The 16383-nt window shown below is 41.5% G+C and overlaps 1 protein-coding gene across 1 annotated transcript; it reads left to right on the forward strand.

Moving 5' to 3' along the window:
- Positions 1-427: 427 nt before the first annotated feature.
- Positions 428-12858, forward strand: CDO1 (cysteine dioxygenase type 1). Its single transcript, XM_003404485.4, has 5 exons — positions 428-2931; positions 6568-6645; positions 8620-8774; positions 10962-11131; positions 12074-12858. The coding sequence occupies exons 1-5, from the start codon at positions 2762-2764 to the stop codon at positions 12101-12103; spliced, it is 603 nt and encodes a 200-aa protein (XP_003404533.1). The 5' UTR covers positions 428-2761; the 3' UTR covers positions 12104-12858.
- The last annotated feature ends 3525 nt before the right edge of the window (positions 12859-16383 follow it).

A 16383-nucleotide genomic window follows, 5' to 3' on the forward strand; every position in this document is an offset into this window, starting at 1 on the left:
GTGAGAAAAATTTAAAGGGAAGGGGAATCTACAATTAGGATTTAATTGTGCCCCCCAAAAATGTGTATTAGAATCCAAACCCCTATACAAATGAATATGATCCCATTTGGGAATAAAATTTTCTTTGTTATGTTAATGAGGCCATATTAGTGTAGGCTGTATCTTAAATCTAATGATTTGAGATATTCAAAGAGCCAATTAGACAGAGAGAAAAGCAACTACAAATGGGGGAAGATAGATGCTGGGGCTAGAGAAGCTGAGACAAGAATTTTCCCCCAGAGCAGACAAATAGAGAGCCTTCCCCTGAAGCTGGTGCTCTGAATTCATACTTCTGACCTCTAAACTGTGAAAAAAAAAATCCTGTTCTCTAAAGCCACCCACTTGTGGTATTTGTTAAAACAGCACTAAGAAACTAAGATATCCATTGTGTTAAATGCAGAGAAGATGAATTAAGTTTGCATTTGTTTGATTTTTGTTGTTCATTCCAAATAATCACAAGGAACTTTAGAGTACCTGAATTAAAGTAAATCAGAGACCCAACAGAAAACACAAGAATATAAAATAATTCTGAGTAAACAATGACTTGTGTATAAATTACTCTTTACCAAAATACTTTGTTAATTAACCACCTCTCCCTGAAACACACACCACAAAAGGTTGACTGCTGGAGTGCTTTCTACCTCTAGACCTTTTTGAAGGAGTCTTGGTGGCACAGTAGTTAAAGTGCTTGGCTGCTAACTCAAGGGTTGGTGATTTGAACCCATCAGCTGCCCCTTGGAAGAAAGATCCATAAGGATTTACAGACTTTGAAACCCTATGAAGCAGTTCTACTCTGTCCAACGCTATGAGCTGGAATCTACTTGATGGCAATGCATTAGTCCTTTTTGAGAAAAGAAGCCCTGGTGGCACAGTGGTTAAGCGCTCAGCTGTTCAGTGGTTAAGTGCTTTAAGTGCTCAGTTAAGTGGTTAAAGGGCCGCAGTTGGAACCCACCTGCCACCCCATGGGAGAAAGATGTGGCAGTCTGCTTCTGTAAAGTTTTACAGCCTTGGAAATCATATAGGCCAGTTCTATCCTGTCCTATAGGGTCACTCGGTTGGAATCGACTCGAGGGGAATGGGTTTGGTTTGGTTTAGTCCTTTTTGAACAACGGTGATTAAGCTGTCATTTTTCATTCCTTCTTGCCTTCCATTTGGAAGACCAGGATTTGATTCCTGACACTGCACCTCAAGTGCAATTAACAAGTCTGTCAGTTTGTCATACCGTGAAGGCATGCATGTTGCTATGAAGCTGGAAGCTATGCCACGGGTATTTAAAATACCAACAGGGTCACCATGGTGGACAGGACTCAGTGGAGTTCCCAGACTAAGACAGACTAGGAAGAAAAAGGCCTTTGAAAATCCTGTGTGTCACAAGTCTGATCCTGTTGTGAATGGGGTTGTGGGATGTTTAAAATAAGACAGCAGGTGGCACAAGTAAATGATGGTCTCATCTTCTAGAAGACTAAACCTTGGATAACCTCGAATCCAAATTGTTGCCCGGAAAAGAGTGAACCTGTACTTAACATTTCTTCTATCCCTCACGTTTTTTCCTATTTTCAACCATATTTAATTTGTGTAGTTCCCACAGCATGCCCTAGCTAGCTGTGCTCTGCACAACACAGAAATGTGTTTCCTTGTACGAAAAGAACCAAGTTTTTTCAGCACAGGCCTAGAATTGAAGGCTTCAAATCATCAAATTAGAACTCTTAAATTACTGTATTAAAAGCAAAAAAAAAAAAATTTTTTTTTAAAGCACTTTTCATCATTAATTGAAACACTGCATTTAATATACTATACTATTTTTTAGGAAGTGTCTGATTTTAAAATAAGGAATCAGGAATACCTGGCTTTCCATCGGTTCACTAGTCTTCCTCTACTTAAGTCTCTTTTGTCAAAATGTAGTTACAGTTAAAGCTTAAAAAAAGGAAGATTTCAGCTCATTTGCATTTATCCTGGGGCACATTATCGACAGTTTCAGTCCGGTACAAAACATGGTTACTCTCCAACTTGGGAGTGGAATGCATCTCAGTCTTCTCAGGGTCCTCATGGTTCCTCTTCTCCATTTGGAAGAAAGGGTCGCTTTCTTTCCCCTTCCTCAGCGTCCCTCCAGCCATCTTCTGATCCCCCTAAGTCCCAGCGTCGTGAACCACTGCGCCGGAGGCGAGGCTCACAGAGAGGTGGCGGAGGGAGGTGCGGGGAGAGGGGTTGGGATGGGCGTTACGACGCTTCTTTTTAGAATAGGGGAGAGGGTGCGCGAAGCCCATTGTAAGCGAAGACCTACAGGAGAAAAGGGGCTCCAGAAAGGGCTCAGAGGGCTCAGGAAGCTGGGGGTGCGTTGACGGGTCTTGCCTACAGGCTCTCCCCGCCTCCACCACCTTTCGCTCATAGCTGCCTTCCTCTCTCCACCCCGGAGGCCTTTGGTACATTCCCGTTAACTCGGAGAGCTTAAAAGCGGCCCGGGAGGCTGCACTCTGCACAGTTGGTCTTGATTTGTGTGCGCTTCGTGTCCGTGGCAAGTCCAAGTCCGCCACGCTGCCGGGGGCTCTTGATATCTTTACGAGGGATTCTTTACATTTTGGCACTCGAACGTCTGGGGGATTTGTTTGTGTGTGTACCTGTAGCTGTCTAGCTGGCAGCTAGTGTCCCTCGCCTCGGCTCGTCTGCTCGCTCAGCGCCTCCGCCGCAGCCCACTGAGACGCGCGCGCCGCCAGCTCTGCGCCGGATGGAGCGGACCGAGGTGCTAAAGCCAAGAACCCTGGCCGAACTGATCCGCATCCTACACCAGCTGTTCGCCGGCGACGAAGTCAATGTGGAGGAAGTGCAGGCCGTCTTGGAAGCCTACGAGAGTGACCCCGCCGAGTGGGCAGTGTATGCCAAGTTCGACCAGTACAGGTGAGCGCGCTCTAGCCTACCCGCCCAGGATTCAGAGAAGGAAGAGGGAAGGGGGAGCGAGAGTGAGGGGCACAGACGTGGGTGCCTAGCCCCAGGGGAGCCCCGTGCCCGCCGTGCCCACCCTCTCATCGTTCCCGACCCTTGTCGGCACCCAGCACTGCGCCCGGTCACTGGCCTCAGCGAGGCTGGCGCTGCGCGCTTTGGGCTCTGCGTCCGCAGCGCGGGCAGAAGGTGGATCCTACTGGCCTTGCTATCCAGTTGCCGGGGGCTGTGGGCGGGCGCCCCGAAGGGGGGCCACCGCGCGGCTGCGAGGTTTTCTGTTCTCTCCGCGCTCGCCTACCCCTCCTCTTCCAAACCACCATTCCCCCTCTTCAGCTCCCGGCCTCGGGAGCAAGACCCTTGTCTCCGAAGCAATCGCCTTCTTCCCGCGCGTGGCTGGGGCTTAGCTTGCCTTGGTGGTCACCCGCCGACCCCTGGCACGGAGGTATGGGGAGCCTCCTGCGCCAGAGCCACTCAGAGTTGGCTCCGCCGACCGCCCTGGAGAACCGACTGGACAAAAGGAGTGTATTTTCGGAAGAGAGCTACATCGCCCGTCGGGAGGAGAGAGAACAGTAGGGTACTGAATTCCCCGATGCCAGTTCTCCATCACTTGGCCCTTTGTCGCCCTCAGTCAGGCACCTGGCCACAGCCATTTTGCGTTGTCACCGGACACTTCAAATTCTGCTGCCCCCTTTCCCAAACCAGTTGAACTGACCCCCCGACTGTAGATTTATCAAACCCACTATCAGGTTTCGCTAATTAAACACACAACCGCCTTTCTTTCAGCCCCCAGTCTGCTTTCTGTTATCCTTAGCTCTGAGGATCCGGAATGTAAATCGAAGACCGCCGCTTCACAGATAATGCTCCAGTGAGGCACCCAAAAATAGGCTGGGTCTTTTGCAGCCCCGGCGGGGTGATTAAGTAAAAATGAATCTCTCTACCAGTTCTCTGGGGCCAGAAGTAATATTTAACCAACCTGAAGGATGAAAGATCTTGATTTTCTGAATAGCAACCTGAGCTTCAGTCTTTTTGGTTGGTTTGGGTTGAGGAAAAGGGGCGGGGGCGGGGGTGGGGGAGGGGAGGGCTAATTGAAAGAAAGAGCGAGTTAACTTTATTTTCCTTGGGAACCCTTTCTTCTAGTCACAACACCTTAACACACAGTGTGTTTGGTAAAGTTTTATAGGCAAGGAGTGTTACAACTGTTTTAGGATTTGAAGTAGAAAAAGTGAAGCCCACTTAGTATCCCATTTTCCACTTGCAAGTGGCTTTAAGAAATCCCTTTAGTTGTATCAACTCAGTTCACAGCAAGTTTCTTCTGTAGCTATCAATAAAGCTACCCGAAGTCTAGTTTTTGTTTAATTTTGCCTGTATCAAACAAGCTGCCCTCCAGTCGATTTCAACTCATAGCGCCCTCGTGTGTCAGAGTAGAACTGTGCTCCGTGGGGTTTTCAATGGCTGATTTTCAAAAGTAGATCACCAGGTAGTTCCAGGTAATTGAGTGCTTGCCATGGGCCAGGACTCTTCCAAGCACTTTACATGTGTTAACTCATTTACCTCACAACAACCCTCTGACGTAGGTACCGTTCTTATTCCTTTTTTACAGGTGAGAAAGAGTAAGTAATGAAGAGATTGGGTAACCTCCTTGAGGTCATACTTCCATCAAGTATCAGCTCTAGCATTTAAACCCAGCAATATAGTTCCAGAAACCACACTCCAGTCCACTACTAAACTTCCTTCAGACATATGTTACCATAATAATTTTCTCCTGACTAGATGTATGATTTGGAGGGCAGTGGTGGTTTGTTCAGTGAAAGAATTCTCCCCTTCCTTGCAGGAGGCCTGGATTTGATACCCCCCCCCCCACCCGCCATGTACCTCAAGTGCAGCCACCACTCCTCTCTCTGTCAGTGGAGGCGTATGTGTTGCTATGATGTTGAACAGGTTTTAGTGGAGTTTCCTAAGACAAACTAGGAATAAAGGCCTGGCGATCTACTTCCAAAAATCAATCAGTGAAAACCCTATTGATCACAATGGTCTGTTCCCATTGTACGTGGGGTCACCATGAGTCGGATGCCAACTGGATAGCCGCTAACAACAACAGATATATTATTGGCGGAGAGAAATCAATTAACTAGGGTAAAATGTAACCTCTGTTAATCTTTTGAACGTCTTAATCTTTCGAACAGGGGCATTTTTAGGGACCTTGAATTAGTCTTATTTGGCAAGCTCTAAGCCTTTTGAAATACAACCGATTATTGATTTATCTATTCCAAAGGTATTCTGAAGTACAGCTCATTGAAATGATGAATGTAGTCCTGAGTGGACAGTCAGGGGAGTAATGAGGGGGAGAGGTGGGAGAGTAGAATTCAATTTGATAGTATTTTCTGCATATAATAGGTGCCTAGTACTGTGAAGGATTCTGATGTCTAACCTTGGGAGGGCCAGTGTGGAAGAACTGAGACAGAATATGTTTTGATGTGGGCCAGATACTAAATTCTCAGGAAGACCACCATAAAAGCAAGAGAATGACACTAGGTCTGGGAGAGGGAGAAGTAGGATCTTGGTGCAGGAACTGAGCTTACTGTGAATTAAAGGCTGTGTGCACAGCCCCTTGCTAAATCATAAAGGGATACAATGTAAGAAGATGGACTACTGAAATGCACTGACTAAGCAACTCCCTCAGAGATAATGCTGTGCAAGCACCTGGCGCAGAGCCTGGGGGTGGGAAAAGGGAGAAGGGACAAACAACACATAAGTAAACAGATGACCATGTCAACAAACACTCCCCAAAAATGGAGTAAAATCCCTTTCCTTAAAAACGACAGTCTAAATGTATATCATTAATTATCAAAGTTTGCTGAATAGATGGTGTCAATAATGCCTGCTGGGCAAGTAGAAACTTTAAAGTTTATTTTTCTGGTGTTATGGTTGTGGTGGTTGTTTGGTTTGGTTTAGTTTTTTTGTTTGTTTTCTTTAGTTTTTACCAAATACTGATTTCTCGTAATTGTAGAAGGTTTTAGAGTGTTATTTCCCTAATGTAGCCTCCTTTGTTCTGGTACTTCAGTAAACCCCCATCCTATTACATTGTGAACGCTTTTGAATGTGGTTTGTGTCTAAGCTGTAGTAAAACTAAGGAGAATTCTAGAATAGCTGTTTTATGGAACTTTGTTTCTCTGGTCTTGGTTTAGCTACAAGAGGAGAAGGGGGAGAAAAAAGATAGCAACATTCTTGCCTAGAGCCTTAATATACTTTGCAAATATCTTCTCTGAGAAACTTTCCCTTTATTAGTTTTGAGGCTATCACACTTAGAATCACGGAATTTCCTTTTTTCTTTTTCCTGTTACCTTTCTCATAGCATTCATTAAAACTGAGCAGCTGCCTCAGGAATTGAAGCAATTCAAAATAGAGAAATGTCCGTAATGAACTGTTAAAAAAAATTGTTTTAATTTGTGCTGGATTTCTAATTAGAAAACCACATTCAAAAGTGTTTAGAGGTGGAAACATTATTTGTTCGTGAATGATACTTTGTGACGCATTATGTTTCCCCAGTCCTTGTTTTATCAACCAGATTCAAATTTATCAATACCTTCTTTTTAGATATACCCGAAATCTTGTGGATCAAGGAAATGGAAAATTTAATCTGATGATTCTATGTTGGGGTGAAGGACACGGCAGGTAATCCAACTATTCAGTATCTATTTCAGCACATGAGAAATACAATGCAGACTAGTTACAAGTCTTGTAACACTAGCAAATCTCATTTTATAATTATTTGTTCACAGTGTCCCCCAATCCCAGCAAAAATCCTCACAGAAAGTAGCATAGGGCATTTATCAAAACTAGTTCCAAAAAATGAAGAGTAAATCAAAAGAGGTAAGTAACCAGTTTGACTTAATCTCTCTTTGTCTTCTATGGAGTTAAACTTTACATGGAATTATGCTAAAACTTGACCTTTGCGGTGCTTTGAGGTGTGTGTAAACAATCATGGGACCAAAGACCAAAGCATCTAGGTGCTAGAGCTAGTAAAGCGGTTCACAAATTCAGAAAGTTTCTTTCTACTTCAAGCTAATTTTTTTTTTATTATTATATTACAGTGTAAAGCAACTTGAACTAATACTGATCCTTTGAAAATTGGTTCCTTAACTATTTTTTAGTTTATACTTTGGCCAGGCTTATTACTGTCTTGAGTATTGTTATCTCCTGAATTAGATCCTTCTCAGTCTTTTGAGAATAGTAAAACCAATAACTCAGGCCTGTGTTTGATGGGAGAAAGGAAACATGAATTCACAAGGCTTCAGAAAGTTGAGTGCTAGCTCCACCCTCTCTATACCAAAAAACCAAACCAGTTGCCATCGAGTCGATTCCAACTCATAGCGACCCTATAGGACAGATTAGACCTGCCCCATAGAGTTTCCACGGAGCACCTGGTGGATTTGAACTGCCGACCCTTCTGTCAGCAGCCATAGCTCTTAACCACTACGCCACCAGGGTTTCCCATCCTCACTATAGAGTATGTTTATTTACACATATGGAATGGAGTTGTTTTCATTCTCTCAATATTTTTTGAAAGCAGATTATACATCAGGAATAGGACTGAGCTATAAGGATTTAGGAAATAAGTTCTTGCAGTACATATATGAGTTAATACAATTCAGCATATGAAATAAATGCCAGAAATTATACAGGTTTATACATTTTAATTAGCCCTACAGCTAATGAGTCACACTTTCTTGCTATCTGACGTACTTAAATACTGTTGTTGTGATTGTTAGTTGCCATCAAGTAAATTATGACTTAGGTGACCCCACATGCAGAGTAGAACTGCTCTATAGAGTTTTCAAGGCTGCGACCTTTCAGAAGCAGATCAGATCGCCAGGCCTGTCTTCCGAGGTACCTCCAGGTGGGTTCATACTGCCAACCTTTCAGTTAGTAGTCGAGAGCTTAACTGTCTGCATCTAAGAACTCCTACTTAAATACTATTTACTCTCAAGGTTACTTGAATAAATCTTTTCTTTCCCCAAATCCAGTTTACTTTCTTCTCCTACCAATATTGGGAGATAATCACAGATAAGATGCTCTCTAAAACTACAAAAGATTAACATTCTATATACTTTACAGTGTAATTTTAGGACTTTAACACATATATACAGTCTTTTTTCACCAGAGAAAGGAAAAAAGAGAAAACGCCTAGCGGAAAAAACTATTAAGTGTTTTTCTCAGTGTGGCAGTTATTATAGATGATCTTTAACCTTTCCAGAATTTTTCAAATGTACTTTTATAATCAAGATCTAACACAGCTTAAGCGACTTATTAAAAGCTATATCTAGGGGAAGATTAAAGGTTTTTTTCTCCTTTCATCAAAGCAGTGTTATAACAAGGTTAAAAAAAGTCTTGATCTTTAGTAGAGGTATGCATCAAAACTGGAATTCTTTTATTCATTGATATGGATAGCATGTTATTTTTACTACTTTGCCCTGAACAGTGTTGACTGTAAATTGATGATATCTTAAACATCCAGCTCACCTGGATTTTGGCCTGAGACATGTCCCATTGACAATGGTGTAGTTGTAAGCTGTGGGGCAGACTGTTATTGCTGGTCTGGATAATGGACCATCTACTGAGTTCAGTTGTCATATTGTACCTATATAGCAGTATCCATGATCACACCGACTCCCACTGCTTTCTGAAGATGCTACAGGGAAATCTAAAGGAGACACTGTTTGCCTGGCCTGACAAAAAGTCCAATGAGATGATCAAGAAGTCTGAAAGAATCTTGAGGGAAAACCAGTGTGCCTACATCAACGGTAACATCCTATACCTTTTTCTAAGGACAGGTGGAAATAACCTAGAGCTCCTTTTTGAAATATTGGTTACTTATACATATGCAGTGGAACCTGGATCCTGAAGTCATGATTTCATATACTTTGGAAATGACCTAAAAGCAGTGGGTTTTGTTTTTTAAGGCTTTGCATCTGTATTGAAATCACAAAAACATATGCATGCAGCTTAGTGTCCACTGAAAAGTTTTTTACCTGCCAAGACTTGGACCCTTGATGGCGTAGTGGTTACGAGCTTGGCTGCTAGCCAAAAGGTCAGCAGTTGGAATCCACCAGCTGCACCTTGGAAACCCTAGGGGGCAGTTCTACTCTGTCCTATAGGGTTGATATGAGTCAGAATCGACTCGATGGCAACAGGGGCCAAGACTTAGGACAGTTAGTCAAACATTAATTGCAGACTCATTACGCAAAGGAAACCTTGGTGGCATGGTGGTTAAGTGCTTTGGGTGCTAACCAAAAAGTAGGCAGCTTGAATCTACCAGGTGCTTCTTGGAGACTATGTGGGCAGTTTTACTGTGTCCGATATGGTTGCTATGAGTTGGAATCGACTGAAGGCAATGAGAGAAAGAAATTACTCAAAACCAGAAAAACTGGTTGCCATGAAGTCAACACCGACTCATGGTGACCCCATATGTATCAGAGTAGTATCAGCCACACAGTTTTCAGTGGCTGGTTTTTCAAAGTAGATTGGCAGGCCTTTCTTCCGAGGTGCCTTTGAGTGGACTTAAAGCTCCAACCTTTCAGTTAGCAGCCCAGCACGTTAATGCACCTCCCAGGGACATGAATAATTCAATGGTCACAGTTTCAACCTTTGATTTTTGCAGATGGCAGGAGGAGGGGTAGAGATGGCTAGTGATGGGGGAAGGATGTTTCAAGTACAGACAGAAGAATGAATGAAGGCACAGTAGTTGCAAAGAATGAAGACTATTCAGGAATGTTCTAGCTAGAGGGAAGAAGGAAGAATGGGCTTGGGCAGGGAAGTGTTGTTAGCTGCCTTTGAATCTGCTTCTAACTCTTGGTGACCCCATGTACAATGAGTTTAGATAACAGCGACCCATAGAGTTTTCACTGGCTGATTTTTCAGAAGTAGGTTGCCAGTCCTTTCTTCCTAGTCCATTTTAGTCTGGAGCTCTGCTGAAACCTGTTCAGCATCATAGCAACACACAGGCCTCCACTGACAGATGGGTGGTGGCTATGCATGAAGTGCATTGGTTGGGAATCAAACCCCACTCTCCTGCATGGAAGGTGAGAATTCCACCACTGGACAGGGGAGTAGTAGAAGATCAGGGCCTGGTCCTCCAAGACAGCTTAAAGTAGGAGCTCTTCTTGGTCAGCAGAGTTTTAACTGGGAATGTCTTCATTCAACTTGATAGCAGTGTGCAGTACAGGGTGCAAATGAGGGGAAAATAGAGGCAGGGAGACCAACTTGCCTATCGTAATGAGCATGAGGTGGACAGGTCCTGAACCAAACCGGCATCCTTAAGTATCACCAAGAAGCGTCCAATGTTACTGTGGCAGAGGGTATACTATAGGCATGAAGGGAAAGGAGGCAAGACCAAAAAAGAAAACAAACAAACAAAAAACCTAGGATGAATAACAATAGGGCTCATATGCAAGCCTGGGGGCCTTCTTTAAAGGATGATAACTTATTTTTACAAGCTTCCTATTGCCTACCTGCAGATCAGAATCCTGTCTGGCAGTATTCTGGCAGCTAGGTGGTGAAGAAAGTGGGAATCTTACCATTCAATATATGAATGTTCACTTAATTTACCTGTTTTCATTACTCCGTAATGTGCGTGGTGTTCACCATCCTCACGAATGGCTTATAATTTCATGTTCTCTGCAAAGTAGGTAGATATCTACTTTCAAGCATTCAATTTTTTACTACTATTTTCTTTTCTCCCATTTTCTTTGTATTTGTATTTTTATGCCTTTTTAAGTCTTTTATCGCCCTTTCAGGCAGGGACAGAAAGGAACTGAGGCTAATACGTGCATGTCACTCACCACCTTTAGCTGGGAGTTTAATTCTAACTGATTTCTATTAGTTTCATGTGCATGAAAACTGATTCATGATATTAAGTGATTAACAAAATTTTGGTGTTCAGATATTATCTAAGCTGCTGCTTCTCTTCTTCCCTCTTGGATATTGTTTAGATTCCATTGGCTTACATCGGGTAGAGAATATCAGCCACACGGAACCTGCTGTGAGCCTTCACCTGTACAGTCCACCTTTTGATACATGCCATGCCTTTGATCAAAGAACAGGACATAAAAACAAAGTCATTATGACATTTTACAGCAAATTTGGAATCAGGACTCCATTTGTAAGTATAATTTCCCTCTCCTAGGTTGAAATGCTAGGTATGAGTTGACAACATTACACCATATGTATTGTTTTTCTGTTCTATATATTATTTGAATGTTTTAAGTATTCTTGAATTGAAGATGAGATTAACCCTGAATCTGGAGGAAAGGGCCATATATCTTAATTCTTTTCTTTAATTTGGGTGACATTTTCAGTTTATAAATAAACATTAAATTAGATGCAAATAATTATTTTTTTAAAAACTTCAAGATGTATCTTCATTCGTAAAGAAAACATTTTACCTTCATTTATTAGGGAAATACGAGATCCAATAAAATATTGTTGAATATAACAGTGCTATGACTTAACGTTCATAGGTCTAATTTGCAGGAACAACACAAATGACTTGCATAGTTAACCCTTGCAAAGTTATGACCCTATTCTGATATAACTAAAGAAATTTGCCTGTTTCAATTGCCAGGTTTGCTTTTTCATTGAGTAGTGATGCTATTTAGACCACAATTAATAAGAATAGTCTATAATGACACGTTCCCTTTCAGGAATGAAAGTTTGCACCTAAAAATATTAAGGCAATCAACACTAATATGCTATGGCAATCTTCTACCTCTGGTGAAATAAATTGGCCGTCTAGGGGAATGGACTTTTATTAGGAATCGCAATGTTCGGAAATAGACAATGTATGAAATCCGAGACTGGATAGATAGCATCCTCATGAATGGTATGAAAGGGGACAGCCTTTGAAAGAATTTTCTTAAGTTATTGCTCTGCTTTATCTTCATTCCAGTCTCTAAGAGAGATTCTTATCATAGGAACAGAATAACTAGGCTCCATTGCCATAGCCAAGTTCATACACAGCAGGAGAAGCAAGGCAACTTGTGTAGACCTTTACAGGTCTTGTGTAAAGATTCTTAACACAGCTTTCTTCTTTTTTTTCTTAAAGACAACTTCAGGTTCACTGGAGAACAACTAAGGAGCACCAGACCCTGTGAGGTTTTTAAGGTCTGCTGAACGTTTTGCCTTGAACAGGAAGGCCTCCTATCATTTGCTGTCCAGTAATACACTTAAGTAAGCCAGTACTTAGATCTACTGTAGGGCAGATGCTAATTAGAAGGCAGTAAGTATGCACATAGTGTCCTGAGCTACTGCAGAAGAAAATCTCATTAAAGAAAAAAGTCTCTGTGATTTTAAAGACCAAAATCAGCTGCTCTCCTGATTTCTATCCTCTCATTCCATTGGAACCATACTGGGAATGTCAGTGAGGGTTTTTATAGGTTTTGGAAACTCTTTGGTCTCTGAACTGTAATTAGCAGGAACTAAAAACTAGAAACTACAGACCTCAAACAGCCTGCCTTGCTACCTGGAAGACTAAATGTAGATGTCTTTAATATACTTCGTATGTTCTTAATATTTGAGGAGAATATTTTGAATCTGTGGGTTTTATTTTTTCAAGCTTATTTTACAAATTCCTTTTCTATGGATAATAGATTGTTGTGGATAGACAAACTTAAGGCATTTTGCCATTTGGTAATGAAACAAAGTGTAGGGAATTTAGGAAAGTACTATTGTCTAAACACAACAAACCAAAATAAACTCATGTCTAATGTATCCAATGGTCAGTCAAAGACTTTGTACTGCTACCAAAATTGCCAAATAATTTTAATAAAACTGGATTTGAACACAGTTTGACTTGTCTTTCCGATTAACATAAGAATTTCATGTAAATCAAAAATTCTTTTTTTTTTACCATCAGAGCCCTGGTTGCACAGTGGTTAAGAGCTCAGGCTTCTAACCAAAGGGCGGCAGTTTGAATCCACCAGGTGCTCCTTGGAAACCCTATAGGGCAGTTCTACTCTATCCTATAGGGTCACCATGAGTAGGAATCAAGTCTATAGCAGTGATTTGTTTGTTTTGGTTTCCAAAAGCACTTTTGGAAAAGCTTTTGTGAAATAAGAATGTGAGAGGGCCAAAAAATGCATTTAAAAGAAATTTACCTTTTTTGGGCTTCAGTTGTGTTCACTAATTAGGCCACAGATATTAACCTGAGGGACTCTGATCCTACTGTGGCCCACACACATGATCAGGTTAGCCTGCAAAGTGTGTGTGTGTAAATATGAACTGGCTTCCAACATTTAAAAACTGAAGATATCATGGAAAATGATATGTTTCTCTTGTTTATTACCTGCAAAGCCCACACAGTCGTATGAGTTTACTGCCCCTGTTTTAGGCGATTTTCCTAGGAATGTTAAAATCTTGAAGTTTACCATCTCTGGAAACTTAGTTAGAAAGTAAAGTTCCTTCAAGATAGTTTCTATACAGGTCACTGATTGTATTGCTTATACCATCTCAGAGTATTCTTTACATCTTAAATTTCTCTCATCTTTGAGAAGGATATTAACATTATTGAGGACTAACTACATATTAGACATTGTTTTAAGGTGTTTGGATATACTGACAAACTTAATTCTGAAAAACAACCTTATTAATTAGGTACTGTGTTAGTTTTCTGTTGCTGCTGTAACAAGCTACCATGAACTTAGTGGCTTAAAACAACACAAATTTTTTGTCCTATAGTTCTGTAGGTCAGAAGCCTGACATGGGTCTCATGGGGCTAAAATCAAGGCATTGGCAGGGCTGCATTCCTTTCTGTAGGCTTTTTTACCTAGCTTCTGGAGACTCCCAGCATTCCTTGGCTTGGGGCCCCTTTCTTCAACGCTGTCAGTGGCCTTCAAGTCCTTCTCATATCTTATTACTCTGATCTGCCCTTCTGCTTCACATTTCTACTTTGAAGAACTCCTGTGATTAGACAGCCTCTCCATCTCAAGGTTGTATCCTTGATATCTGTAAAGTTCCTTTTGCCATGTAAGTTAGCATATTCATAGATTCTAGTGATTAAGACCTGGATGTCTTTGGGGGACGATTCTGCCCTCTGGCCCTCAATGATTCATATCCATCACACATGCAAAATAAATTAACCCCATCCCAAGCTTCCCAAAGTCATAAACCCTTATAGTATCAACATCCAAAATAGCTCAAAAATCCTGTCTAAACCCCAGATCTCATTATCTCAGGTATGGGTGAGGCTCTAATCCCTCCTGGGACACAGTTCCTCTCTATCTGCAGACCTGTGAAACTAAAGAAATAAGGTATCTGCTCCCAGTACATAATGGTGGGACAGGCATAAGATAACACTTATAGAAGTTCCTATTCAAAAGGGGAGAAAAAGGAAGGGGAAGGGAGTCCAGTTTTAAGCAATCTCAAAATCCTGCAGGGCAAATTCATTTGATTTCAAGGCCTTGAAATAATTCTCTGTGATTTGAAGCTCCACCCTCTAAGCCATCCTTCCTTTTTCATGAAGGGTACCATGCATTTGCAGCTGAATAATTTTATGGGCCTGTTTCCTGCCTGTAGAATGTTGGGGGTCTGGCTGCCTTTCATTTCATCTACTGTGTTATTTTTAGTCAAAGCTGGCAGTGTTCCTGCTGATACAAAGTTCCCAAGAACCTTACTGGTTTCCCACATATATCACAAGGATTCACTCCATTAGACAAGAGGTTCGTCCACAGATTTTTCCTAAATGGTCTCATATTTATTTTTGGTTTTTGCTAAGATGGCTGAGAGACAACATTCTTAACCCTTTGGTGACCCAGTTATTTTCTGCTTCAAATTTTTTGTTGATACCATGTGTTTTCATTAATGGAAGCATACTGAGTCATTGAGTGTATCTGAATTTTTGGTAGGTAGTATGGATTTCTTTTTCTCTTGCCCTCTCCCACAGCCTACCCTAAGTGTTTAATGGTATATATATGAAGTACCACTAACTATATCCCAGAGTCCCCACTGGAGTACATATGTGTAACAAAATTTTTCAAAATTTCTATTTTTCCTACCAAAAATTCAGATACCTTATACAATACCCTGTAAAAACAGTAGTTTGTACCACATGCCCATTTCTTCTATTTCAGAGTCATAAAGGCCCCTGCCTTATGGCAGCACACCCTGTCAGTGGTATAGCAGCTTCCCAATAACCCCCAAAGACTGAAAAAGTTCATTGTCATTATACGTACCACTGAGTACGAAAGGGTTAATCCTTTCTAGATGCTTTCTGGTTTGCTTAAGAGGAGCTGTGACTCATACCTTAATCTCTCCAAAGAGCCTTTACTCTGACCTTTTGATCCTTCTGAGATATAAAAGGTGGTAGGGTTTTCCTGACAGTAAATTTTAGCCTCTGTTAGAATCTGAGGATTTCACATCATCAAGTCCTGGTTCCTTTTTGTTTAATAATCCTTCCCTCGAATTACCTCTGTCCTCTCGTGTATCACCATAAGCAACAAGAAGAAATCAGGCTACGACTTAACTTGCTTGGAAATCTCAGCTAAATGTCCAATCTCAATCTTTACAAGTTCTGCTTTCCACAGAACGTCAGGATCAATGTCATTATGTTTTCTGCCATCATATAGCAAGGACACCCTTTCTTCCAGTTTTGAATAATATATTCCTCCTTTCCTTCTGAGCCCTCAATAGCAGTACCTTTAATATCCATATTCCTACAATAATTTAGCTATTCTCTAAGGCGGTCTATTTTTTTCTCTACCATGCTCCTTATTCCCTTCTCAGTCCTCACTAGCAGTCATTAACACCCATATTTCTAATAAGTCTGTTCAAGAAAACCTAAACTTTTTCTATCAAGCTCCTCAGAATTCCTCAGGCCTCTGCCCATTGTACAGTTCCAAAGCCATTTCCACAGTTTTTGGTATTTGTAACAACAGCACTCCACTTCCAAGTACCAAATTCTGTATTTGTTTTCAATTACTGTTGTAACAAAATTACCACAGACTTAGTGACTTAAAATAACACAAATTTGCTGCCTTACAATTCTGTGGGTGAGAAGTCCCACATGGACTTCACTGAGTTTAAATCAAGACATCAGCAGTGCTTCATTCCTTTTTGGACACTCTAGAGGAAAACCCTTTTCCTTGCCTTTTCCGATTTATAGAGGCTACCCGCATTTCTTGGCTCATGGCTCCCTTCCTCTATGTTTAAAGCCAGCAACATTTCATTTCCCTGACCCTTCTTCCATGGTCACATCTTTCTCTGGCCACAATGTAGAAAGATACTCTACTTTCAAGGACATCTTTGGGGGGCCATTATTCTGTCAACCACAGGCAGACAAAAATTGACCATAAGGAGGTATGGGTAGTTATGGAGATGTTCAGAGGACAAAGACCAATGCCTCACCATCATTGTTACCAT

The sequence above is a fragment of the Loxodonta africana genome, chromosome 2, assembly GCF_030014295.1.
Source record: "Loxodonta africana isolate mLoxAfr1 chromosome 2, mLoxAfr1.hap2, whole genome shotgun sequence".
Taxonomy (NCBI): domain Eukaryota; kingdom Metazoa; phylum Chordata; class Mammalia; order Proboscidea; family Elephantidae; genus Loxodonta; species Loxodonta africana.

Excerpts from the sequence above, each read along its gene's own strand:
- CDO1 (XM_003404485.4), top strand. The coding sequence starts at position 2,762 with ATGGAGCGGACCGAGGTGCTAAAGCCAAGAACCCTGGCCGAACTGATC. Across the intron at positions 2,932-6,567 it reads GCCAAGTTCGACCAGTACAG|ATATACCCGAAATCTTGTGG; the intron begins GTGAGCGCGCTC and ends CCTTCTTTTTAG. Across the intron at positions 8,775-10,961 it reads CCAGTGTGCCTACATCAACG|ATTCCATTGGCTTACATCGG; the intron begins GTAACATCCTAT and ends GATATTGTTTAG.